Below are 27,911 nucleotides of genomic sequence, written 5' to 3'. Positions count from 1 at the left end.
CAATCTTCAACAAAAGCTGTTATGATGTCAAGAGAATCAGAATGTAGACATACAAAAATTAAAAACTGTTCAATCTGGCAATTAAACTTTCAAGAAATTTATCTATTAATTACCTTGGCTTAGCATGAGGCATGGACTACTTAACACGACTAAAACTAAGTTAAGTTGCTAAAAAAATCCTTAGGTAAATTCATTTTTAATTTCAGTGGTTCATTCTATAGTTATACAATAGACCAATTATTCTATAGTAACATTCTAGGCAAGTGCACTTTTCTTTTGAAAAAGAATAATTAAGTTAAAAGCTCAAGTACTCTGGTTTACCTGACTTTGATCTTATATTTAATTTTTACTATAATAGATTTATAATATATAATTTTTTTTTTGATTCATAAGAAGTATAATGAGTCGTACAACATGAGTAGTCATCTCTCATCTGCTCGCTATAAAAATAAAAATTGACTTAGTATCGAAGAGAGGACTTAAATTTAAACCTCCACTTTTCAAGAGTAAATACTTTTATAATATATTATTTATAATGCGAATAGTTGAATTTGTATATTGGGAAGATAAGGACGGTGGTTTATTTTCATAGGCCAAGGGCATTAGAAAAAGAGATGTCGATGTCACAAAAGAAATGTCTACTCTATAGAAAAAGCTAATTGACATCATTGTATTTTCCACGAAGAGCTATTTTCAATGTAAATTAAGAAGTCACCTTCGTCTCCGTCTTGGTATTTACTTAATCTTTGTCAGGATTTGCATCAATACCTTGTTTCCTCATGTACTGTTCTTGGGCAATTAAGTTCTTCCTGAAAATAGCCCTCTTGGGTTCTGCTGTAATTAGTGTAGAATGTCTAAGCTTTACATATCCGAAATTTGAAACTGAAAATGAGACTGATCTCATCCGACACAATTCCTATATAGTTCTTAATGCTATCCAAGTCACACCTGATGTTAGTGGAGGCTCCATCACCAACCTGTCAGGGCGAGCCTTGTACAAAGAGCCATTCAAGCTATGGGGCAAAAGCAAGAAAGGTATAAGTCGTACCAGAGCATCTTTCAATTCGACCTTTGTGCTTAACATTAGTCCTCGAACAAATCCAGGTGGAGAAGGTGTAGCATTTATCCTGACAGAGGATTCTGATCTCCCAGAAAATAGTCAAGGACAATGGCTTGGTATAGTAAATGAAAATACTAATGGGAATTCTCAAGCCAAGATAATTGGAATAGAATTTGACACCAGGAAGAGCTTTCCAAGAGATGTTGACGATAACCATGTAGGATTGGATGTCAACAGTATCTACTCTATTAGACAAGAACCATTAGGTATTCATGGTGTTGATCTTTCAGCAGGCATTGATGTAATGGTACAAATTCAATATGACGGTGAGACTTTGATTCTTTCTATTGGACAGCAGGAAAAGAATTTTCTATTTTCTGTGCCTATTGATCTGTCCGCCTATCTTCCAGAGGAGGTTTTCGTGGGATTTTCAGGTTCAACCAGCAATTATACTGAGCTAAACTGTGTAAGATCCTGGGAATTCTACAGTTCAGTTATAAAAGAGGAGTCCAGTCTGTTATGGGTTAAAATCGTTGCTCCTATTGGAGCAGCTTTGCTTATTGGTATTACTTTTTACATCTGCCGGAGATGGAAAGCGGAAAAGCACCGACCAGTGGTTGCCGATCCAAGCATAGAAGAAGAGATAAATGGATCATCAATGGCCCCTAGGAAGTTCACTTTTAAAGAACTTGAAAAGGCAACAGCCAAATTCAATTCGCAGAACATGATTGGAAAAGGTGGTTTTGGAGCAGTCTATAAGGGAATCTTGAATAATGAGGAAGTAGCAGTTAAAAGAATCTCCAGAGAGTCGACCCAGGGCAAGCAAGAATTCATTGCAGAAGTCACAACAATTGGCAACTTTCACCACAAGAACCTTGTAAAACTAATCGGATGGTGCTACGAAAGGAATGAGTTCCTTCTTGTGTACGAGTATATGCCAAATGGTAGCCTAGATAAGCTCATTTTCAGAGAAGACACTGCAGAAGTGCAAGAAAAAACATTGGATTGGGGAAAAAGGATCAATATAATCTTAGGAATAGCTCAGGCATTGGACTATCTGCATAACGGATGTGAGAAGAGGGTACTTCATCGAGACATAAAAACCAGCAATATAATGTTGGATTCAGAGTTCAATGCAAAGCTTGGAGACTTTGGGCTCGCTCGTATGGTAAAACAAAGAGAACAAACGCATCACACAACCAGGGAGCTTGCAGGAACACATGGTTATATGGCTCCAGAGTGTTTTTTCACTGCAAGAGCAACCGTTGAAACAGATGTTTATGCATTTGGTGTACTTCTTTTGGAAGTTGTTTGCGGAAAGAAACCTGGAAATCAAAATGAGCAGAGTGACTATAATAGTAGGATAGTTTGTTGGGTATGGGAACTTTATAGGTTAGGAAGAATTCTTGATGCAGCTGATCGAAAATCGATTGGAGTGCGCTCAGATGAAGAAATGGAGTGTGTTCTTATTCTAGGGCTGGCTTGTTGCAACCCAAACCAAGAACAACGGCCATCCATGAAAATTGTGTTGCAGGTTCTTACAGGGGAAGCACCTCTACCTATTGTACCTCCTGAAATGCCTGCTTTTGTGTGGCAGACCACGCCTCCACCTATAAAAGAGTCAGATTGCTCTCTCACTGGAAGTCAACTCACTCCATTTTCAGAAATTACTGGGAGATGAAATGTTTCTGCATTTGTTTTTTAAATTCTGAACTGTAAACTTGCAAATTTCAATATTTACATTTCAGTATGTCTGCTTTCCAGGAAACCTAAGATTCGCAATAATTTGGTACCAGAAACTTTTAATTATTCACATGTTATGCCGATTGGAAATAAGTTTCTGAAACGAATTTAACTCATAAAACATTTACCACTCCCATCATAAAAGGAAAAATGAATGCACGAGTGCCTTGTCTTATTCATTTGGAACAATTATGTATAAAATTGTTGAAAATAGAGTGGAAGAGCCAGATTGTTACAGATTTCCTTGTTCCATGATGAAATTATTGAAGCTACTTCATGCTTCATTTTGTTATGTCTTGAGCAAAAGAAGAAAGGACTGCAATTTCTGCTCTGGTTTTAGCCAACTGATTTTCTGCATTATGTATTTGTTGGTGCAACAGGGAGATTACTCCAACACAGCCATAGACAGGGTCCTGAATTCTGCATTGTGCCTCATAATACAATGAATCTGCTGCTGAAGCTCTTAAATAAGCAGGGAGTTGCTTGATCAACAAAGGGAAAAGAACAATCATATCAGAACATATAGACTGAAGCATATAGAAAAGAGAAGAGTTTCATTCATTGGGAACATGATACCACCTTTCTTATTATTCTTTTTTTTTTTTTTTGTAAAAAAGAAAAACATAATCGAAGTTGGATAATATTAGTAATTTGCATTTAGAATTTTGATTCAGAGTTTCAAACTTCGGCTTTCTAGAATGCAATTTTCCTTTTTCTCTATATTAGTCAGCAATTATAGATCAAAATTATTTTCCTCAGAGAAAAGAAAATATAGGGCTACATCTAAAAAATTGCATGTTATTTATGATTACCTGGAGCAACTTCCCAACATTGCTGGCACCATAGATTTTGTGAACGCAGGCAAATCTTTGAGGATCACTGGAAGGAAAATAAGGTGAGAAAATGCAATCTGAAGGGCATCTTCTTCTCAAATACTTGCAAGCTGCACAACGACCACAAATCATTCTTGAAAATCTAAACAAAAATCTTACCCAAAATCTCAGTAAAAAAGATTTGTCACTTCTCTTTTTGATCTTAAGACAAGAAAAAATCTAATGAAGATTTTCAATATCTTTACTGAAGAATTAACATGTTAATATAAGATATAGAATTTGCATTTGGAGCAAACTAGCTGTTGGATTTTCCAACGGCTACTTTTTCAAATACAATATTTGACAAGGAAATTTTCTGAGAATGGTATGAGAATCCATGTGTAGGAGATAATTAGGGATGGAAGAAGTGGATTTAGAATTTTAGATTTTTGCTTAGTTGTGTACCTCTATTATTTCCTAAAACACGCCATCTCAACAGTTTGTTCATCCGAAAAACTGAGCTACAACAAACGAAAGCTAGCAACGAACTAAAAGAGAAGCAAAAAATGTCAGTCATCCTGTTACAGGTATTATCATCTCCCACTATACTCCATTGTCAGAGTAAGTTGGCCTCCGCTAGTATTTGAATCGACTTCTCTCTAATAAGTTTCCCTGCCGGTGTGAAAACTTTCTGGGGCCATATATCCTGGAGTTCGAGTAATTTCCTTTATTGCGTGGTGAGTGGTTAGTTGAGTCGAATGGTGGGTGCTAAACCAAAATCTCCCAGTGGAGCATTGAGCTCTGAATCTAACTTATTTGTTGCTGGCTTTTGCGTCTCGATGAAGCATCTTTTTCTCACTACCGTAATGGAGATACTCCAGGGCTCGAGCCACACCACAGAGGATACTAGTCAAGTGCTCGAGCCACTCCCCAAATGGTTCCACAGGCATTCTTTCCCAGCTCAGAATCGAATCTTTTTTCCTCCTGGCATCATTTAAGAGCAAAATAGAAGTTTGTCAAGGCTAGCTCCCACTCGGCATGAACTCGTATACAAGGAGGTCATTATTTTTCATAGCACCATAATCTGGCTATCGTTTTCTAATGGAGGTTGATGGTTGTGATCTCTGCTAAAAAACCTTGTTTTCCATTTTCCTGAAGGAGGGTATAATTTTTTGACTGAATTAATCACACCGGATTTATCAAAATAATTACTTGATTTAAACTTAAATATTATGAAAGTTAAAAATATGCTTAATAGAATGATAATTCGCATGGAATATCAAATCCCGAAAAAGAATTAAGAGATTCTAATAATATATGTTTAGCAATTATACATATTATGTAAAATATATAAATTTTACATATTTAATCATGAGTTGGAATTCTGTAATTATTTTAAAAATTCTTCAAAATCTCATTTTCAATTTCTTTTTTTTTTTTAATCTAATGTAAGATTTCAGTTTGTTTTAGTGAAATCTCTATTTATTGTTAAAATAAAAAAGGTCTAATGCACCATCGCCATAAATCATAGTGACATATGCAATGTGATCTAAGCTCTCTCTCTCTCAATATCACAAACACATTTGCCAATAAATATATTTATATAGGAAATCGACTAAAGTCATTGAGCTTTATTTTGCATATGCAAGAAAATCTTATCCAAATTAAAAGTATATTTTTCTTACCGGTAGTAGTTAGTACCCACTCTTGTTATCCAACTAAAACAGACAAATTCACATTAAAAGAAATAGAAATTAATTATTTTATGTGATTAATTTTATTTCTTAACAGTAGATCTAGAAGAAGATAAAAGGGTCAACGGCAAACTCAAGATTCTTTAAACTAAAAAGTGGACGAGAGCTTCACACAATAGTCTTTTCTAATTTGGTGCTTTTTACACTTTAAAGGGCTATAATTCTTTTCTTTTAATAAAAAAATGCTTTATAATTTTATATTTTACATTTTAATATCCCATTATTTAATATCATTATATGTGATACTAATTTTCAGTTATCTAATAATTTAGCATATACTACCATAATATTTATATAAAATGATTTTTATCAGTGAAATTTTATATTTCATTATTTCACATAAAATAATAAAAATATAGAGAATTTCTTTTTTCAAAAGAAGAAAAAGTCTATGGAATATTATATCTATTAAATCTAAAATACTTGTTTAAGAAACTTTCTAGAATGTCATCAAAATTTTTTCATATATCTATTCAAACTTTTAGAGATTCAACTAAATTTTAATTATATTTTTTTATTTACTAAAGAAATATATTCTTTATTTTTTATAATATTTATGAATCGTCTTGATAGTTAATATTATTTTATTATAAACGCACTTCTCTATTTTAAATTTTTAAGTTTATAAAGATTAATGTGTGCCCTCTTGCATCAATTTGTAGGAACCTTCGTGAGGACCATATATGCAAAATCTTCCTTTATCTATGCATATGAATCTTGACAAAGCCAAACTTCTCCTTCAACATTCTTGTTCTGTCTCAAAAGCTACCAGACTGTACGGGCAGTGACTGCTGAATCCCAAAACCTATTACTTCGACAATTCTTTTTATTGGAATTGGACTGTCCACTAATAATCCCACCTAACCTTGCTAAACAAACACGGTTTTAAGGTTTGCACATGTAATGTTTTTGGTTACATTGCTATATACATATATCTAAACTCTAATTATGATAATATTAATTGTAATATATTCTCATCCCGTACCAAATTGATAATTGGTATTTGTTAATTTTAAATAATTAAAAAATTTAAATTATTTAAGTTAAAGTATACATGTCATTTTTTATTTATTGTAATATACACATATGATATAATTAAAAATTAATCATAAATTATATTCACATTAAATTTCTTAAATAGATTACTTTAGCATATATCATTTATAGATACATTGGATAAAAATAAATGATCGATTTAAATTTATCTATAGGCATTTAGGTTTGGCAGCTGCTTTGGTCAAAAAAAGGAATCGTTGACAAATATTGGATGAGAAATTAGTTGAAGATGTCAAGAAAACAATAATGAAAAGACAACTTTTCCTATATAAATCTAATATATGTTACCATCATTGCACCCACCAAGAAAACTCTTTAACTTCTCCAGAACCCCCTTTTCAATTTATATACATTTATGTGTCCCTACACAAGAGATATGTTTATAATAATAATAATAACAATAATAATAAAAAAACAAGTGTTGAAAGACTTTTATTTTCATATTCATCTAATAGCATTAAGTTTGAAGATTATGCATTATTCTAAAAACACAGTGAATTCTTGGCTAAATGTTATACTAATTAACCCTGCATTCCTTTTCCTAATATTGTTGATTAGTCTAATGATGTGAGCATCACTGTGCTCATGAAATTTCCTTGTTAGTATTGCCAAGAAGGAAAACCCAGCTAGTAAACATAAAAGCAAAAGAAAAGGAGATACTTGAACTTATTTAATATTCATTTTCATTGACCATAAACTTGTTACATCATATATAACTTGTGAATTTGGATTTTGAATTATCAATTTGAGATATTATATATATTTGTAATATAAAATAAACTAGCTTGATCAAGATATATATGGAGCTGTGCACAATGGATGTAATTAAAAAAAACAATTAAAGTAACTAATTATTGGGGATTAGGCGGCAATTTCAAACTAATGATTACTGTTAATTTTAGGCAAGTGATCTTAATTAACCTTACTTTCAAACAAAAAAGAATATTATTAAAAGAAAAAAGAACAAAACCTACCTACCTTAAGCTTGGAATAATATATCTACTTGGTGACGTCCAGGTTGTAATGGTCAAGCCATATGTTTTGATTATATGAAGCATATTTATCAGGAATTAATATTATTTGTCTAAACTTTGGATGTATAAGAATAAAAGATTGTAAAAAATAAGAGAAAATGTAAGGAAACATACTCCCTTGCAGAAGATGTTAGTTAACTTGACCCGGCTTTGATTATTCTAAAATTTTTGCCAATAAATATCTGTATTAAATAGAACTTTAAAAGACTCATCACCCTCTCCTTCTCCTTCTCCTCTTCCTCTCCTCATAGAACACCTTGCTTGACATTAGCAAGATATGCTTTTCTCTGTCACAGTAAAGTTGTCAATCCTAGCAACCCTGTTGTGGGTTGGTCTTACTACTCAAGTAGAGAGTTTAAATTTTAACTATACAAAGTTCCAGGATTCAGATAGAGACCAATTCATTTTCAGTTCTAATGCCAGATTATTCCTTGATGCCATCCAAGTTACACCAGATGTTAATGGAGCAAGTATGGCTGATAGATCAGGGCGTGTGGTGTACAAGAAGCCATTCAAACTCTGGAACAGCAAAAGCATCCATTCATCTTTTAACACCACCTTTGTACTAAACATTTTAAACCAGACAAATCCAGGTGGTGAAGGGCTAGCCTTTATATTAGCAGCTGATTCCAATGTTCCTGCCGACAGCGAGGGAGCATGGCTTGGTATTGTAAATTCGAAGTTGAATGGTACTTCTCAAGCCAAGATAGTGGCGATAGAGTTCGACACGAGGAAAAGCTACACAGACGATCTTGATGATAACCATGTTGGCTTGGATGTAAACAGTGTCTACTCTCGTCGACAATTCTCAATGACTAGTCGGGGTGTTAAAATTTCTGATGGTGCCAAAGAAAATATCACAGCACTTGTTCAGTATGATAGTGAAGGCAAAATTTTGACACTTTTCGTGGAAGATATGGAGGAGCCAGTGTTTTCTGAGAATCTCGATCTCTCACTCTATCTTCCAGGAGAGATTTACGTTGGATTTTCAGGCTCAACAAGCAGTGAAACTCAACTAAACTGTGTGGTTTCATGGGAATTCAACGGAGTTGAGATAGATGATGATGATAAGCTGATATGGGTTTGGATTGTTGTTCCCGTAGTTGGAATGCTCTTGTTGGCTGGTATTGCATTTTTAGTGTACTGGAAGAGGAAAAGTGACAGGGAGAAACTGGAAGATGCTTATCCAAGCATCGAAGAAGCGATCAAAGGCTCTTCAACTGCTCCGCGGAAGTTCAAATTGAAAGAACTTAGGAAAGCAACAGGCAATTTCAGCCCCAAGAATAAGCTTGGAAAAGGCGGATTCGGAACTGTCTATAAAGGAGTCATAGGAAACAAGGAAATGGCTGTCAAGAAAGTTTCCAAGAAATCAACTCAAGGCAAGACAGAATTCATAGCAGAAGTCACTACAATTGGCAACCTCCATCACAGAAATCTTGTCAAGTTAATAGGCTGGTGCTATGAAAGGCGTGAATTCCTCCTTGTATATGAATACCTGCCTAATGGAAGCTTAGACAAGTACGTATTCTACGATAAGAAGTCAGAAATGCAAGAATTAACACTGAGCTGGGGAACAAGGCTTACTGTAATATCTGGGGCAGCGCAGGCATTAGACTACCTGCACAACGGCTGCGAGGAGACAGTTCTTCACCGAGACATTAAGGCCAGCAACATAATGTTGGATTCTGTTTACAACCCGAAACTGGGGGATTTCGGTCTTGCTCGCACAATTAAGCTAAGTGATCAGACACATCATTCCACTAAAGAACTTGCTGGAACACCTGGTTACATGGCTCCAGAAAGTATTCTGACCGGAAGGTTTACTGTCGAGACGGATGTATATGCCTTCGGGGTACTTATCCTTGAAGTTGCTTGTGGAAGGAAACCTGGAAGTCAACACGAGCAGAATGATTATAGTTGTAACATAGTGCATTGGGTATGGGAACTTCACAAGAAGGGAAGAGTTCTTGACGCTGCAGATCCAAGATTGAATGAGGACTTTGAACCAGTTGATATGCAATGTCTTCTTGTTCTTGGATTGGCATGTTGTCATCCAAACCCAAACAAAAGGCCATCAATGAAAATTGTTTTGCAGGTTCTTAAAGGAGAAGCACCACCACCACCAGTCCCTAATGAAAAGCCAGCTTTTATGTGGCCACCGCTGCCTCCGTCTTTCAAAGAATTGGATATCTCTCTTGGCCAAATCAGTCCATTCTCCGAAATAAATGGCAGATAGAAGCACCAGCCACACGTAGAGAACTTGGAGCAGAATTAATCTGTTACAAGTAGAAAGATCCAGGACATTTTATAAGGATATGGAAATAAATGTCCTCGTGATTGTCTCAAAACAGTGTAGGGTTCTAGCCATAGAATGTATACATAAATATATGCTTATCTTTTTTCCATGGAAATGTCGGATTGATGTTTGGATTCAATTGTTAGAAAGATATTATTGTTAACCAATTATGTTTAATTTTGGCGATTGCTTCTAAGTTAGCTTGTAAATATCATAATGTTTTTTAAAGAGAGAAGCTGTACTTGTAATTCCTTTAAACGTCAAAATTAAAGAGTTTGTTATTTTATATATTCAAGTGTTATACCTTAATGTTTGAAAAAGAAGAGAAAGAAGAATTGTCCATGTTTATCCTCTAAATAATACTACACTACATACATGCTGCTATTTATCCATACGATTTAGCAGATTATTAGCAATACAATATAATGATTCACTTTCTTTTTTCCCATTTATTTTTCTAAGAAATCATAATAGTTCACTATTGTTTATATAAATTCTAATATTGACTATTACGTGACTTTACGTTGCGTGACTATTTTTATTATTTCAGTTATAAATAATAATTTTAAAAATTAATAAAAGGATTTGATAAGTATTTTTAAACTTTTATTTATTTATCATATTTTAAAAATATTAAAAATTTAAATTACTTTTTAAGTGTTTTTTTCTAATATTTTATAAATTCTAATTTTTTTTCTATTATACAACAAATATAGTATTATCTTAAAAATATTTATTATTTAATATGTTAATTATATTTATATAAAATTAATATCAAAAACTCATTAATTAATATAATAAATTAATAAATAATCAAGATTCTATTTTTATGATTAAAATTATTATTTAATTAAGAAAGTAAATTATTAGTTAATTATTTAATTATATAATAATAAAAATAATACATTATATATAAAAATTTGTTGATTTAATTTTTTTTTTCAATAAAACACTACTAGCTATAATAACAGAAATCACAGCTTATTTATCAAATAATAGTTGTTTGTTTCCATACAGTTACAATAATAAACAAAATGGCAAACTCTATATGAAAAGTTGAAAATACAACCATGCGTTAACCAGCACTTTATGCTTTATGCCGAGTGAAGGGAATGATTATCTGTGTTGTCTAGTCTACGGTTCCTTAGGCCTCTTATAAATAAATAAATAAATAAATTACATAAAATACTGTTTTTTTTTAAATATTATATTTTCTGTATTTTTTCTTTTATTTTTACTTATTTTGACTCTAGTTATATCATTTTTATTATTTTCTCCACTTTTTTTTATTATTTTCTTCTAATTTTCTTTTTTATTTTAATTTTCAAATTCACTTTTTCCTTTTTTTTCGGCACTCTCATGGTGTTGCATGGCAATTATTTTTTCAAATTTTTTGAATATTGGATATATATATATATATATATATAGAGAGAGAGAGAGAGAGAGAGAATTTGCAACTGATTTTGTTTTTAAAATGGTTTTAACTTCTTCTTTTACTTCTCCTAAATGTAATAAATGTTCTTCTCAAATCTTAAGAAATTTAGTGAATCCTATTTATGTTGATTAGAAGGAGATTTCGAGTAATATTATTTCTAAGAAAATGAATAAGAAATCAGTAGCTAAGAGTTTGAAAAGAAGCAAGATATTGGTATTTTTTCATCTAAAAATATTGTAGAGGAAAACTCGATAAATAAATTTGCTCATTGCTATTAAAATGTTATTTATTGTTGCTCTTTGTTATATATACTAACTTGAAATAAATTTGTGAGTTTTTTATTTATTGATTAATGATCGAAAAAAATATGTTAAATCCTTTTAATTTGTTATTAATTTCATTTTTAGAATGTTAGGGTTTCATAATTTGATAAGAAGTGTGTAATTTATTTTATAGTATTGAAAAATGTAAAGAAATAGATGATTGCAACTAACATTTAAACATGCACTTAAGATGTTTGATGAATTTTCTGAATAAGTCTTTTTTTTTTTGCTTTTGGTGATCGTTTTAATGGGTATGATACTAATATGTTTGATATTGTATTCAAGACAGTATATATATATTATATATATACAAATACATATCAAAATATGTATATAAATACCATTTTTTATACAATTTTAAGAAGACAAAAATTTTATTTGTAACCTTTTTATTTTGATATGCTAGAAACTTTTCTGTGTAGTGATACAAACATTATTGTTTCATTTTTATTTTTATATTCAAAAATATATAGTGAAGAATTAGAAGAAAAACAGAATTATAGAACGATCAAAATAAGAGTAAGTAGATTATTATAAAACTAGTAAAGAAATGAAATGACATGAAGCATTAATTCAAGACTTCATGGTTAATTCTCCATGAACAATTACATGACCATTTGAGTTGGCTAATAAATTGGATTAAATGAAATTAATTTTTGTACTAATGATGTTTGATAATATGCTTGTACTAAGAAATTGGCTAAGTTTTTTAAATAGTACAGAGCACAGGTGCAATAGATACCAAAGTACAAGTAAAGCCAAATAATAATTTCATATACTATGTAAATATTATATATATACTAAATATATATGAAACATATACTAAAATCTGTAAAATGTATACCATTTACTGTAATTTTTTCTTGTGTTTTTTTAAAGATATAAACATAGTGAGTATATTATATACAAGAAGCATATATTATAATAAATTGAATATATTTCATTATTTTGAATAAACACTGATATTATATTTTTGCTACTGAAAAAAATTAAATTTCAAAATAAAAATGTGTTAAAAAATTAAAGTTTTAATTAAAAGTTATGTAACATATACCTAATATATAGCTAACATATATATATTTTATATCCAACATATAAAAAAATGAGTGCAATGTATAGTATTTGCTAAGAGTTTACCTTTTTATTTTTATAAATATGCAATTTATATGAGTTAAAATAGTTGCACATGCCAAATATATATTTTATGTATATCATAATTTATTGAGCGTATATCATTTACTGCTACTTTTGACCTTTTCTTAAAAGGTATAAATATTTAAAATATACTATAAATATATACAACATATACTAAAATAAATATAATTTACACCAATTTTTAGAGTTTACCTTTTCAATTTTCTATATTGGAAATAAATAAATAAATATATATATATATATAATATTAAAATATTTCAAATACTAAATATATACTTAATGTATTTCATATTTTTTGAATGGATCTCATATAGTTCTATCTTTTTTTTATTATATTATGTTATATGTGTACATAATATTTAATAATTTCATAGAAATATAAAATAATAAAATAATTATCGTAATATTATTTTCTTAATTTTTAATAATCATGAGAGTTATTATATAAACCTAAACTAAATCAGTCAATTAAAACTGATATTATTGCTATTGAGAAAAATAATTTTTAAAATTAAAATATTTAAATTAAACAAATTAAATTTCTTAATTAATATATATCCAACATACTTAATATATACTTTTTACTGTACATTTACAAAAAAAAAGTTATCTTTATGATGATTTTCAAATTCATTTTAAACAAATGTGACTTATATATAAAATAAATTATATTCTTAAAAAATATATTTAAGTACTAGTTATGTATATATTTGGCTCTCCAATAGTTTGATATGTAATCAAATTAATATTATTAAATAGATACTAAACATATGTCAGCATATATTAAATATATACCAAAAATTAAATATCATAAAAATTATGAAATATTTACTAATTGCTAATAACAATACTATTTTATAAAAAATGTATACCTAATATATACCACTGTATTTTTAAAATAATTTTTTAATTTATATTATTTAAAAAAAATGATATTTTTAATATTGCTTAAAATATTTATGAAAGAATCCCAAAAGAAAAAGTTAACCCTCAAGCCACCATTCAAGAACTTTATATTATGAGATTTAAGAAAAAAAGAACTTTATATTATGAGAAAATGAATAATTTATATGTGTTGATTATTTTTCTTGGGGTGCAAGAATTTTATCATATTGTGAGATTGAGTTTTCTTAGGTTTGATTTACTCCAGGATTGGATAATACTATTTATTATATTAGTGTAGTATAAAAAACCAAAACATCATCTCAAATCTGATGGACGGATTCAACCATACAGATCCTTTACAAATCATATATATTAAAAATTAAAAGTTCCAGATTAAAAAAATAATAATAATATTCATCCATATGTATTATTCTAAATTTTAGATATTGAAATAATTTAATCCACTTTTTATAAGGCTAACTAAATATAAGTATTTAATATTTAATATTAAATAATTAATATATATTTAATTATCTAAAATTAATAAATTTCAATGGAAACATATATATCTAGAATAACAAAGACATCTTAACCCGGAGATAACGACATTCTGGAAGAGTTCCAATATGAAGAAGATGAAGATCAATTAAGTAAAATCGCAGCAGGCTTCTCAAAATTTCTTCCCCATTTCTTGTTTCTTTAAAACGGCAGTGGAAGTCATTCCTTTCGCCGAAGTGGTTCCGTCACATGCGTTCGACCAACCAGGGCGTGGGACACCTTTGGGTGGTGGCGTGCTAGCAGCGCGACCTCGCACACATCGACAAAGTCCATTCTCTTTAACTGAGTGACGTCAAATCCTAAACTTCTTTTGAAGAATAATTTATTAGAAATCCTAACTTTCATGAGGCGAAATGGAAAATTCTTCTCTCCCAATGTGTGATTCCTCGCTGCAGATGTGGAAAACAAGCAAATTTGAAAATTGCTTGGACCAACCATACAACGTTAAACCTACGTATTAGATTGAAATATAAAATACTGATATATATTTATTATTTTTTTATATTTATTATGATGATATTTAGAAAATAAAAAGAATTTATTCATTTATATTATCTTCATACAGAATTTAATAATTCTTTTATAATTATAAATTTTATTCCATCATAAATAATATTATTATAATATAAAGAGGTTTTAATGTATTTTTAACTGGTATGCTATGCTTAGCATGACATCTGATGAGTGACGCACAAGATTCGAGTTAATCTCCAAGTGGAACATTTTTTTTTTTTTTTGTCACTTTTCGATGACTGTAGATTTCTGAAATTTATGGACCGATGAACCTAATAATCCCATTGATAATTTATTATCCTTAGAAGGAACCTAATGTGACCGGACTTCCGTTGGCAGTATTAGGACTTAAGACTAAATACATTAAAATTGAAGAATTCTGGTTGCTCAAGTTGTTTAAAAGGGACAGGCAGATGCACATGCTAAGGGATGTTTGAATCCAGACTGGCTGTACAACTATGTCCCTTTCTTTTCTTCTTTTTTCTTTTTCTTCTTAGCAAAGATAATAAAAAGAAGTTTTGCCCCCTAGGCTCTATTCTGATTGTTAACAATGAATTTTTACATCTGGGATCAAAGAAAGAAAAAAAAAAAATTGAAATGAAGGAATAGGTTATTAAAATAGTGCATAACAGGTTTAATTATAATTAAATGTAGTATGCTGTTTTTAAATTTCAACATTGTTTAAAAATAGTAAATAGAAAAGAGGAGTGAATCTAGAAATTCAGATGGCTCGATTAAGAGGAATAATCTGATTGCTGCAGCAGGTGGTTTGGTGCGCAATCAGTGTGGTACGGGCTTAAGCTCAGCTGGGATTTAGGGATCTTCCTTGGAAGTGGATAACTGAGTGGTGTGGTTCAGCTTATTTCATTAAACTCTGAGCATGAGCACTATACGTTGAGTTTGGTTCGTGATATTAAGAGAATGTTGCAGCGGCAGTGGGAAGTAAGGATCTCCCATGCATTCATGTTTTTGCATCTAGCTTTTTGGGCTGTTGCCCTATTTTCCATCCAAAAAATAAGTGAATTTACAAAATATTATAGTTTAAAACACATAAAAGTAAATAGTAAAATAAATCAACTATCGAATTGAGTCAAACTCTTTTTATTGCCGTCGGTTTAATGAAATGAAGACTAGAATTTAAGATTAAATTAAAATATATTATTACAATTAAAAATTTAAAAAATACATCTTAAATTTGATAAGAAATGCAAAAATACTGAGTAATAAGACGATAATAGGACTGCATGCTTTGGGCTGGGAAACGAAGTACATAAAACATGACTTTGTAATTTTATAAAACTTTAAAAAAAGAACAGGAAGAAAATGAAAATTGCTGCGTGTCTTTATAAATCCATAATAGAGAAAATCATTGATAGAGAACCTAATTAATGTTATCCACTAACATTCTCTATAAATAAATAAAAAATGCCAAGCAGGTGCAAGAGAGAAGAGGATTCCACATAATACACCCCACCTCACATCCTACAAGTGATTGAGCAATCCCACCAGGCAATTAAATGGTAGTGTCAGAGACGGGAAAAGAAATACTAATTACAAATGGTGTAATTCGGTGTACATTGTAAATCGAGAAAATAGATTAGAATTATTATCCATATATTGGGAAAATAGATTAAAAATTCCCTTCTATAGGTAATAGACCTGTTTGCTAATGACAATGATTTAGGGAAACAAAAAAAGAAGAGAAAATGATGAGGTTCACACTAAAGCTGCTTGTACCAACAGATCATAAAAAAGTGAGAGATGGGTCTTATTCATAATCAGTCTGCACTATGAGGTCCTGTACGCCCAAATCATGATATAAACCATGCACAAACTCTAATATGGGCCTATCGTCCACCCCTTTCTTCAACTGCAAGTGTCATCCCACAAAAACAAAGATCTAAATTTAGTAAACTGCAAGTCTTTTAACCATGTACATTAAAAAAAATAAAAGGGAAAAAAAATGTTAAACAATCAAAAGTATACCATGTTCGACAAGTAAAACAATCTCCGTGTGAATAGAGATGACAAATAAGCGAATTTTTAGTGATGTACCTGAAGTGTAAGCGAGCCAACAACATGACCAGGCACCAATTCCCAAAAACGAGCTTGAGAAACTTCATTAACATCTTCCCGAGCAGTAACCTAAATAATAAATTTCCAGAGAAAAAAATAAAGCAGATGGAATGCAGCCGTAATCTACTCAATTAAAAGATATTGCTTAATATATCTCCTTCAGATTATTAGCCTCAAATCAAATTAGATGGAGAATTCTCAATCAAACACAACAAATCACACAGCTTTACTGCCAAGCAATATTATCCACAATCAACAGTTTTACTGCCATACCTCCCTTCGACACAGCTTGGGCAATAAGTAGCGAAAAATGGACAAATTAAATTGGATAAATGTTAAGAACACCATATTTTATCAGCGAGATAAATAATGAAAAGATATGAAGGATAGAAAATGATTATCCCGTCACTTTCATGCGTGAGACTAGCAAAGATTATTTACTAGTTTCACAAGCAACATTATGACAGCCACAAGGCAGCACAAGAAATAGAAGACACTTGAGATAAACTAAGAGGAAGAGACAGAATTGAATGAGGACAAGAATCACAATATCAAGCAAAGAAGCATTGTGAAACCATTTTGAATTACCATTTACTGCTACATCCTTAATTTTTCATATGTAATACAGACATCAGATTTTCTTCTCCATGTAAATGAAGTTACATTGAATGCACCTAAAAGCACGTAAATTAGCAGTAGTCCTTCTAGAACTAACCTGTCTCAGGCATTTGCTCAGTGCTGAAGATGGAACTCTAGGTGGTGCCATTTGAAGCAAAACACCAGCAGTAGTCTTAAACAGTGGCATGACAAGCATAAAGACTGCAACGGAAACCAGCCCCAAACATAAAACTTCAGCATTGGCGACCCTGCAGCCAAAGAAACAAATCACAAAGAAAAGAAGAACGAAAGGAGGTAAGGTGGGAGGATATGAAGGACATGAGAAAAGAGGTAGAGAAATCCAGTTGAAAATGAAAGGTGAAGAAAGTACCCGAGGGACAACAACCAGGATGCCAATATTAAACCTGAACTGAGAAACAATAAGGCTACCACCTTAGCATGGATATATAAATAAGAAATCAAGTACTTGGAAAAAAAAATTGACAAAGGAAAGATGTATGTCGACAGCAAGAAAGAAAGAGAGAGCAGACCTGCGAATGGAATCAGCAAGAACATGCAAGCAAACTGAGTGGTAATTCATATCTTCTGCTGTTCTGTAGACTGCAAGTAAATATGTACAATAAGAGTAAGTCCCAAAGAAGGAAAACCAAGGGGTATATAATTGAAACACTAAGAGGTGCTCAAAAACTGCCCAGCCCATCCAATCCAAACCAACCCACACCAATCCATAATTAAACTGTGGTTTGATAACAAGTTTCATAGGTTGGATTAGTTTGAGTTTTTTAATCGCATTTTCTTGGTCGGGTTCAATATTGTATATATCAACACACAAACTGATCTAACCCAATCCCTACATTTCTGTAATTTAAGTTTTAATTAATAATTAATAAATATTAAAATGAAGTAATCAATTAGCTACTTTTCTTTTTATCTTTTGTTTTCAAATACATGAAAAACTACAAAATAAGTATGATTGCTTCTTTTATTAGTTTTTATTTCCATTTGAACATTAATATAAATTGACATCTAGATTGCTGCAAATTAGCATTTCATGCTTTTGACACTTTTAATTTCTTTTTCTTTGTTGTTGAAGATGATAACTCTAGCAAATTATATAGTTAATAAAATAATTCCAAGATATCATTTCCCATTCAGAAGCTGATATCTGCTAAATTTATTAGTGTGTTTTTATTTTCTTGATAGGAATAGTTATAAATTAAAAAGTGAAATGTATATAAAACAAAACCTGATCTGATCTGATCCACAATTATGAGTTGGATTAGATTGCTTTTTTAGTTTTTGCGTATTGGGTTGGATTGGTAAAAATTTTCAATCCACAGACTATGGGTTGAATTGAATATCATAGCAAAATCACACGAAACTGAACCACCCCACTAACAGTGACGATCAACTTAACCCCATCAAAGCAACATATGAATCCTTTTCGAAATCATGTGGGAAAATCACCATGTTATAGAATTTCCCCTCCATATAATAAAACAAAAGACAAATATCTAAATAAGCATTTAAATCCCCAATGCACCAAAAAAAAAAAATTATTCAGAGAAATTACCTTTATATTGATTAAGTTTTATTAAGATGATATCAAGCATAACTAAAACTGCAGTAGAAGACTAACCAAGGTTAATGCGAGCGTAGTTCCTGAAGAACCAAACGCCAATAAGATTTACAAGTAAATTTGTCACTGCAGAAACAATCAAATAATGCCTGCAAGAAGATCTCATCAGCAAATATATCAGGAAGTTATTCACATTATTTTTCTTAAAAAAAAAAAAAATCAGAATTCAGGCCAATTATGCATCCACCATGCAATAGCTAATTGTATATCATCCCAAATGCAGGAATTAACACGTTATATGATATACTGGTCTGAAAGCCCACAAGACCAACTTACTTGTGCTCAGATTCTTCTTGTATGAATGCATGAAGTGCTTCCACTGCTATAGAAAACGACATGAACAAAAGAAACAGCTGGCTAAACATGCAGCAAAATAAAGAACATCCAGATATTAGCACAGAGAAAGAGCATTAACCATAATCCTAGCAACTTCAAACCCAACAGATAGAGGAACTGAGATAAAAGAAATATGTGGGCAGTGAAACAAACGCTCAAGTGGCTATCAAATTAGATAAGTATCTTGTGTGCCAAAGAAGCAACCAAAGCTTGTAAAAAGCCATGACACTAGATCTAATGATTATACAGCACAATTACACCAACATCATGACAACAAACTGTGTTTCACAAAGTGGAAAATGAAGTCCAATCTCAACCACTTGACTTCAATGCAGGTTGAATATGTAAGTCAACAACAAAAGTAGCTATGTGCTAGAATTAAATAAAAATATCATCGCAATGAAAACAAATTCATCTCAGTGACACTTATAATTTTGTATTCTTGATTCAATCAAGTAATTCGTATCCTTTTTTTTTCTGAATGAAACACCTTGTACCACTACATTACTACTAGCACAAGAAGGAATATAGAACCATCAAGAAATCAACAATGCATATCATTTCTGTCAATACAAAAATGAAACTGAAGCATATGAAATCAGAAGCAACATATAAATAGAGCAAGAAATGTAATAAACTTACAGCATTCGTAAAAGCAGCCAGAACTTCAAGCCTTTTGTACCTGAAAAAAAAAAAAAAAGTGGTTGTGAAACAATTTATACACATTATATAAGGTATAAAAACATGCTGAGCAACAACCATTTTAGGGTAGCTTCAACCAAGCAATACTTACCCATAAGTATAGACACGATCAGGCTTTTTCTTAGAAGTGGTCATTGCAAATAAAGAAAACGTTAACAGGCCACATCCAAATGTCAAATGAAATGCATCTGATACCAAACCTGAAACCAGACAAAAATAAACAAACTAAGGCCCTGTTTGGAACAAATGAATATGCAAATTGAACTGAATTCAATTGCAAAATCACGCCATACGATTTCCTTGTTTCTGTTAAGTTGAAACAATTAAACACTAGCAATCGTTATTGAGCTTTCCAAACATCAGAATAGAGTAGAACAGAATTCTCGGAATTTGGAAATTCTTACCAACACGACCAGTAAAGAGACCAATTCCTAATTCAGCAGTAGAATAAGCAACATTAAGCGAAATCAAAGTCAAAAGCCGCTTCATTTGCCTATTTCCACTCCTTAAAACCCTAAACATGGAAATCAGAGTGTACAAAACTGATGATGATGACGACGATGACGACGACGACGGCCACGACATGGAATCTTCTTTTTCCATGTCTACGTAATCAAAAGTGTAAATCTCAGGTGGGACGTCAATACTTGAAACGGTGCGTGAAAGCAGAGGCTTTGTAGTTGAGTCGCTTGATATGATTGAAATCGGAGTGTGTGGAGGCTCTCCTGATTGCTGAAACGAAGATTGCCGAAAATAAGCGTACCTGCGATCGCTTGTACCCAATCCAAAATCTGCAGGCCATGAATGTTGTTGTGAGTTTGTGTCTTGTGTTTGGTACATAGAGGACTGCATTTCTTTCAATTCAAGGTTAAAGAACCCTAATTTGGAGTAAATTGAAATAGTTTAAATTCAAAAGAAAAGAGAGAGTCAAGTAAAGTAGGAGCAAGAAGAATTTTGCATTTGGTGCGATTAATTCCAAGTTGCCAGTTTCCTGGAAATGGACCATCGCATGTTACTATAATTTATTCTCAGTTACAAACTTGCTCTTTTGTTCAAAAAATAAATAAACTTACAAAATTGCCCTTTTTGTTTTTATTTTTCCAATTTCTTTTTTTTTAAAGTAGTTTTTCCAATTGCTTTTAAAAAATACCGATATCGAATAACTTGATTTTAAAATTTTGAAAAAATACCCAAATATCAACATTACTTTTAATATTAAAAGAAAAAATCTAATCTGTTAAGAAAAAAGAAAAAAATATATATAACCCAGTAACTTCTTTTATTAATTAAAGCCTAATAGATGTGGATTATAATACTTGAAATGGTAAATAAAATTAAACAAAAAAATTAATTGATAGAAATTATCACTTTTATCAACCATCATAAAATTACAAATAAATAATTAGCAGGTTTTAAATATAAGTAATTTAATTCTATTATATTTCAACAATTAAATTGGTTTAAGTTGAAATTGTAACTAAAATTAAAATAAAAAATAAAAATAGATTGCAAATTCTAGCAAATTATTTAGTTGAATAAGAAATTGATATCAAAATTAAAATTAAAATTTAATAAGATCTTTATTTTTATTTGAATATTTATATTTTACTATTTTTATGTGAAGATATTTTTATGATTTTTTTACATTATAAACTGTTTTCTAATTATTTCTATATTTTTACTATTTACTTAACATCAATTAATTAATTATTACAATATATATTTTAAATGATAATATTATTATTTTACTAGTATTAATAATTAATACTTTTCATTTGAAATTTCTAAGAGAAAATTTTGAAAATTCTCATTAATAAAATAATCTTAATTTTTGGCGAATCAAATACCAATAACAGTTTGAATAACTGATTTCAATTTCCACCCAATTCCTTATTTACCACCAAGAATCTCCAAAATATCAAAAGAACACATAATTAAATTGAGCCAAATTGTTTGTTAACTTAAGCACCAATTAGGAGCTCAGCTAATTCAAATATAAGTGTAAAAAAATATTACTTCCCTTAAGTTCTACTAGAAGAAAATAATCCAAGGCGGTCATACCTACAAGCTTACTCATGCACAAAAGTAGAAAGTAAGAAAACAAAAGATCATCTGAAGATCCACATTCATCAACTTATCTGGGGAATTCAAAGCCAGCAGCAAAACCAAAGATCATGAAAACTATCAACAGTTATTCGAATGGTTACGGGGTTTTACTTCAATGCAAGAGGGGAAATTAGCCTTCACTGTACAGTTGGGGTGGAGTATAGCTACCAACTAATGTTATAACCAATATGCTGACCAGTTACAAATGAAACAGCTTAGAGGAAATGGCATTTTTCCATAATCCTGTGGAGCACAGAATCCATTCCTTCCCTTGTCAATAGCCTCAAAACATAAAAAACCGCGCTTTAATAATCCCTCTCCCCTCCCCATGGGATGAAAAATAAAAGGATTTCAATCCCAGCTACTAAGCATTTCATGCTTCTATGTCTCAACAATTTCACAACAGATGTCTTGAGCAATTTCCATAATTCAGCACTGAAAATGATAATCAACAGTAAAGGCGCGGATATCAGAAGGGCTTGTGCCAGGCCTGATAGGAAGCATAAGAAAATAAACAAATCACAAAATGAATGTGCAGGCTAGAAAAAGTACAACATTTTACAAACAGAAAACCAAGAGAAGATGCCATTACTTCTTGTGCTAACTTAAATTCTGAGAAAACAGAGACATGTTTTCAGGAGCGAAAAAAAATTATGTAAAGAAGAGAAGAAAGAAGTCGGTCATTTTCAATATCCTCTGTTTCTTTCATAAGAATAATAAAAGGTGGCAGCATCCACATCCATCTTTGGCCTCTAATGCACCACGCAGGTGGCAACAAACAGCTGCTATCCTTTGTAAAACACTGGCAGGTTCATGACAGCTGGATGGAGCAAGCAGCCATTGCCACATGGTTGAGAAAACATATGGTTTAGCTAATTTGAGTACTGCACTTGTGCTCAAATTCTTCTTGACATAGGAGGTAATTAAGCTTATGAAGGAAGTCTATAAATTCATCTTAAAGTACCTTTTCTTTTTAACATCCATAGTGTACTTAAATTTCAGCTTTTTCTTAAAGTACCTTTTGTTAATGATGCCATAGTGAAACTTTAGCCTTCCAGCCTTAACATCTTCAACATACTGCAACCACAGGAGATGAGACTAATGAGCAACTAATGGTGCATAAAGAGAACAAGCTTTCTGCCCATATAAGCTCTTACCAAATTTAAGGTAACCAACATTGATGAAAATGCCAGAGAATCAAAAGGTATATCGTCAAGTGAAAAAAGCTGGCACTCCAATGACTCTGCACCTGGTGAAAAATGGGGCTTTTTCAACCGCGCCAAGAAAATTATGTATGTCTGCTCAAAACAAGGCAAGAAAGAACACTGTAAAGCACCAAGCAGGTTTACAGAATATCAGTATTAAGACATTTTGAGAGGCATTTCTTCCTTTACTTGGCCAATAAGAGGAATATCCAAATGAGCAAAAGGTGACACCACTTCTACTTCTGCACCTGCTTCCTCCCAGGTTTCCCTCATTGCCCCTTCAGCAGCTGACTCACCCATTTCTAAGTAACCAGCGGGAAGGGTCCTGTGTCAGTGCCAACCAATTATCTAGGTTATCTATGACAACAACTGAAGGTATAGAACTAGCTACATCACCAATAAATAAAACCACAAGCACCTTCCAAGAGTAGAAACGTTATATTTTTTTAAAAGATAACAGAACATGCACCATTTTCAAACAGAAAGTCCAATCTGTACATAGTACGTACATACCAAAGGCCATATGATGGTTGGATATTTCGCTTGCACAGAAGCACCTTGTTATCATGCTCAATCAGGCATCCTACAACCTATAAGTATCAATTTGAAACACGCAATATTAGGCAATGACATCACATTCAAAGGCAGTAATTAATCCTTAATATGCAGACAAAACCTAGAAGCTGTACTAAACTATCAGAAACTTATAAAAGAAAAAATTATACAAGAGCACGTATTTCAGAATGCGGAATTCTTCTAGGAGAAAAAATTAGCAACATGCAGCATCCACTGCTGCAGTCATGCAATGGTGGTCCATATGATTCTTTCTCCAGCCTATTCATTTCTACTTAGTAGTCTCCTTTAATTTATCACTGGAATCTAAACCTCCTCTCTCTCTCTCCAAGCTAAAAGGGACTTAAACCTCTTTTTATTGAAATGTCATGATTTTTCCAAATTCAATTCCCAATTTCAGCATTCTGGTTCACAGCCTTCCAGATAGAATCATTCTTCTTCAAGGTTCAATAATATGGTAATCAAATCATTCCAGAATGGCTAAAATCTATTGTACTTTAAAATCGGCCCTCAAAGTAGCGAGTCATGTTGTGGTGTGTCAGTCCTTTAAATTACCAAGTCAAGCTCAATGCACTTTCTCTGGTTATTCCATAGAAAATATCCTCATCTTGATTTTTGATAACACCAGCATGGAATTCATATACTCATTAAAACCAAAAGCCCCCCTTTTCCTTTAAAATTTTGCTGTCAAATCAACTCTCATTTTGTTAAGATGTTTCTCAGTCAATTTCAACCGCTTAAAATTAACACCATAAAATCGTAATGATAATTAATTAACTTCTTGATATCTAGCTCCACAATCCATTGGTCCGACGCTTAAGATATGTTTCTCAGTCAATTTCAACCGCTTAAAATTAACACCATCAAATTGTAATGATAATTAATTCACTCCTTGATATCTAGCTCCAAAATCCATTGGTCTTTCAGGATGATTGAGCCAAAAATCGATCAAGCTCTGTAGACTAATTCCATCAATCCTAGCCATTCAATCCTGCACTCCTATTATATTATACATACTTTGCAATCTTCAAATACATATGATTATAGGCATGATCATGACTGCATCTGATATGAACATGCATGAAAGGTTAGAGTTTCCTGCTAATATCTGAAGTACAACTTGTTACTCATTGTAGTCCATAAAAATCTTGTGTCTCAATGAAAGCCAAAACCCTCTTTCAGAAGTCTTCTATAAAAAATTAAAGAAAATCACCTCCCCCCTCCCAAACATTAGCAATGGATTATGTGTACTTCGCCTATAGTAGGAGACTCTCTATCTAAGGTTTTTCACTTATCAAATGTAAAATGAGAATGCATAATAAAATGAACATAAGTTGTCATCATGCAGCAATAATAAATAATAGTGACTGGTAATTGCAGGTAAACTCTATCATATTTCTATTTGAGCAATTACAGTAATTAAAGTTATGTTTTAGACTTTTAGTCGCAGGTAGTTTTTATGCTTCAGCTACATGCTTACAATAATCACTTTCAATCTCATCAAATGAGCCAAAACAAGCATTATAATTCATTAATTTCTATTTTATGGCAGAAATTTCAACGCCTTAAGTCCTTTATATCCTCTAACTCTTTCTTTATCATTGGTCTCTAGCCTGGAAAATCTCTGCACATCCTTTATATACCCTTTATATCAACTTTGTCCCTATGTATAACGTCCAAAATTGTATTCAATCCTTAAAACACCTTGATTTAAGATCAATACTTTCAAAAGTGTGCTAAGAAATTAGTAGATCTAGCAATTCATTTTGGATATTAAGATTTGGATTTGGATTTGGATTTGGATTTGTGATAAATCTCTTTTGTGGCAACTACATGGCTTCAGATTAATGAGAATTTAAAATAACCTCTAACCATATGTTATTTGAAATCCTTATATTTAAAACTTAATATTTCAAATCAAACGCGTTAATCCAAACAAAATCTCAAGTTAAATGCAGTCATCCATGCGCAACCACTCCTTGGTAATATCTAACCAACTATATTCAAGTTCACAAGGAGTACTGTAGAGGAGAAAATTGTTCCCTCAAAAATTTCACCCATATGTGGAATCAAATAAGATATCAGAAAGCTTCAACACAACGCATCATCATACCATTTTAGGGTTTTGGTAGGCAATTTTTCCACAAACTGTGCAAATAGCTCTCAACTTTTCCTCTCCTTCAGGTATCTCATGCTTTGCTGCACCACCACACCACTGACAAAACTTGATGTTCCGAACATGCTGCACCAAAAATAAATTATAAACGCCGACAACTACGTTCAAAATAGAACAGGTTCACAAACTTGCATCAAATTCAGAGAAATTGATAACTGAAATTACCTTTGCATCAAATTCTTTATACCAGCTTTACAAAGAATTCTTATTGCTGTTGTAGAATAAATTACTAAAGATCAAATCTTTGCGCAGTAAGCTTAGCATTTTTAACAGAAAAGAAGTAGCACATGAAAGAGAAGACGCTAAACTCTTTCTTTTATGTCAATGCGAAGTAGAAATCTCGATCATATTAATGCATATTAGACCAAATTCTTTATAAATTATACAATTGGAGTACCAGCACTACAAAGAATTATTACAACAAGTATACAATAATGGACTACCGGCCTACGTCTAAAGATCATATCTTTGCCGAGTATGCTTCATTTCTTGATAAAATAGAGTTTAGATGCCATATCCTCAATAATATCCATAGAATATTTATGATAAACCCATGAGGAACTCAAAGAAACTCACAGCTGATCTAACCGCGACTGATGAAGAAGGAGGACGATCCATCTTGGACTCGGACCGAGTTGAGTGGGCACGAATTGGCGTCAAACAAATAGTAGCTTTGCGAATCGACAAAGGAGACAAGAAAACATTAGTAGGCTTTGCTGGTGTGGGTCCTTTTCTATGAGTAGAATAGGATAATGGGTTAGTGGAGACTATGGTTAAACTGCTAGTGGCATGTGGATATGGTTTCCATCGATAAGCCACGAATCCTGAAGATGATAAACCCAGATTTTGTATTGCTTTTAGCATTGAATTTCACAGAATTCTTGCTTTGAAATATTGAAAAATGGATTATAGATTCCTCCCAAAGCAAAAAAAAAGAAACAAAGGTATAGATGGTGACTAATTTGTGGTTTCAATCAATTGTCAAACACTGTTCCAAAAGAAAAGAAAAAGAATTGTCAAATAAATGCTAACAAAGATCCCGCGTTAACTCACTTCTTTCTTGCGACTTCAGGCCGGGTCACAAAGTTTTATGTTTTTACTAATTAAATTAAATCAAATCTTCGTACTCAAACGACTTTTTGTTATGTGAACGACTGTCCTTTTGCCTATGATGAAGAAGAATCTAGTTCTGAACGACATGTCATTTGTTATTCTGTTTAATTGCTGAGACAGGTTTTGGCTGGGTTTAATTTTTTTTAAGTTTAGGTTGAACTCCGTTTTGATCTAATTATTTGGTGCAAATATTTTTGAGACATTCTTATAAATACTTTAAAAAGAGTTAAGAATATCTACCTGATAAAAAAATTTCTTTTTCCAAACATATTGTTAATTAGGATTTTATTTAAAAAATACAGTATAAAAATGAAAGAGCCACCATATCTTGTACATGTCATGTTAGGAGCAAGAATTTTGGGTTGGATGACACATTCAAATTAAAAAAAATTACAAAAAACCCTTTAATCCATTTATATATTTTCAATTAAAACTCTAAACTAACATTTCTTTTTTCTGCTATACCATTTCTAAATTCAAAAGAATTAACTTTTTATGTATATACCACATGACCTCTAATATTATATTATTTTATTATTTATTAAAACATTTATTAATTTAATATTATACTATTTATATATTATTTATATATATTTATATATTTTATCTATACAAATATATATATATATTAACTTCCGATTTCTTTTTAGATCTAAAACATATGAAATAATAAAAGCATTTATGTTATTGTAAAATAAGAAGCCTATATATTTTAATATTGAAATAAATAAGATTTTATCACT

General features: G+C 31.4%; 5 protein-coding genes and 1 pseudogene across 5 annotated transcripts; 2 read left to right on the top strand and 4 right to left on the bottom strand.

The window, feature by feature from the left end:
• The first annotated feature begins 689 nt into the window (after positions 1-689).
• LOC8267078 (probable L-type lectin-domain containing receptor kinase S.5) lies at positions 690-2,828 on the top strand. The gene has a single exon (XM_002530672.3). It carries the CDS (start codon positions 780-782, stop codon positions 2,739-2,741), a length of 1,962 nt encoding a protein of 653 aa, XP_002530718.2. The 5' UTR covers positions 690-779; the 3' UTR covers positions 2,742-2,828.
• A 117-nt stretch (positions 2,829-2,945) lies between these two features.
• On the bottom strand, positions 2,946-3,845 carry LOC8267077 (LOB domain-containing protein 24). Its single transcript, XM_002530671.2, has 2 exons — positions 3,616-3,845; positions 2,946-3,285 (listed from the first exon to the last, which is right to left on the bottom strand). The coding sequence occupies exons 1-2, from the start codon at positions 3,766-3,768 to the stop codon at positions 3,085-3,087; spliced, it is 354 nt and encodes a 117-aa protein (XP_002530717.1). The 5' UTR covers positions 3,769-3,845; the 3' UTR covers positions 2,946-3,084.
• Positions 3,846-4,165: 320 nt separating this feature from the next.
• LOC112536600 lies at positions 4,166-5,137 on the bottom strand (annotated as a pseudogene).
• A 2,516-nt stretch (positions 5,138-7,653) lies between these two features.
• LOC8267076 (probable L-type lectin-domain containing receptor kinase S.5) lies at positions 7,654-10,043 on the top strand. Its single transcript, XM_002530670.4, has one exon. The coding sequence runs from the start codon at positions 7,737-7,739 to the stop codon at positions 9,693-9,695; it is 1,959 nt and encodes a 652-aa protein (XP_002530716.1). The 5' UTR covers positions 7,654-7,736; the 3' UTR covers positions 9,696-10,043.
• Positions 10,044-16,197: 6,154 nt separating this feature from the next.
• Positions 16,198-21,013, bottom strand: LOC8267075 (metal tolerance protein C2). The gene is made up of 10 exons (XM_015726316.3): positions 20,400-21,013; positions 20,087-20,195; positions 19,936-19,975; positions 19,234-19,310; positions 18,958-19,046; positions 17,849-17,918; positions 17,689-17,727; positions 17,416-17,566; positions 16,680-16,769; positions 16,198-16,494 (listed from the first exon to the last, which is right to left on the bottom strand). Exons 1-10 carry the CDS (start codon positions 20,845-20,847, stop codon positions 16,393-16,395), a joined length of 1,215 nt encoding a protein of 404 aa, XP_015581802.1. The 5' UTR covers positions 20,848-21,013; the 3' UTR covers positions 16,198-16,392.
• Positions 21,014-22,088: 1,075 nt separating this feature from the next.
• On the bottom strand, positions 22,089-27,136 carry LOC8267074 (nudix hydrolase 23, chloroplastic). The gene is made up of 7 exons (XM_002530668.4): positions 26,632-27,136; positions 25,993-26,121; positions 23,820-23,896; positions 23,496-23,631; positions 23,259-23,399; positions 23,120-23,178; positions 22,089-22,591 (listed from the first exon to the last, which is right to left on the bottom strand). The coding sequence occupies exons 1-7, from the start codon at positions 26,917-26,919 to the stop codon at positions 22,531-22,533; spliced, it is 891 nt and encodes a 296-aa protein (XP_002530714.2). The 5' UTR covers positions 26,920-27,136; the 3' UTR covers positions 22,089-22,530.
• Between the last annotated feature and the right edge of the window lie 775 nt (positions 27,137-27,911).

This window comes from Ricinus communis, chromosome 10 (assembly GCF_019578655.1).
Source record: "Ricinus communis isolate WT05 ecotype wild-type chromosome 10, ASM1957865v1, whole genome shotgun sequence".
In the NCBI taxonomy this organism is placed as follows: domain Eukaryota; kingdom Viridiplantae; phylum Streptophyta; class Magnoliopsida; order Malpighiales; family Euphorbiaceae; genus Ricinus; species Ricinus communis.
Note: the sequence above shows the minus strand (reverse complement) of the source record. Positions and strands in the feature narration are given on the sequence as shown.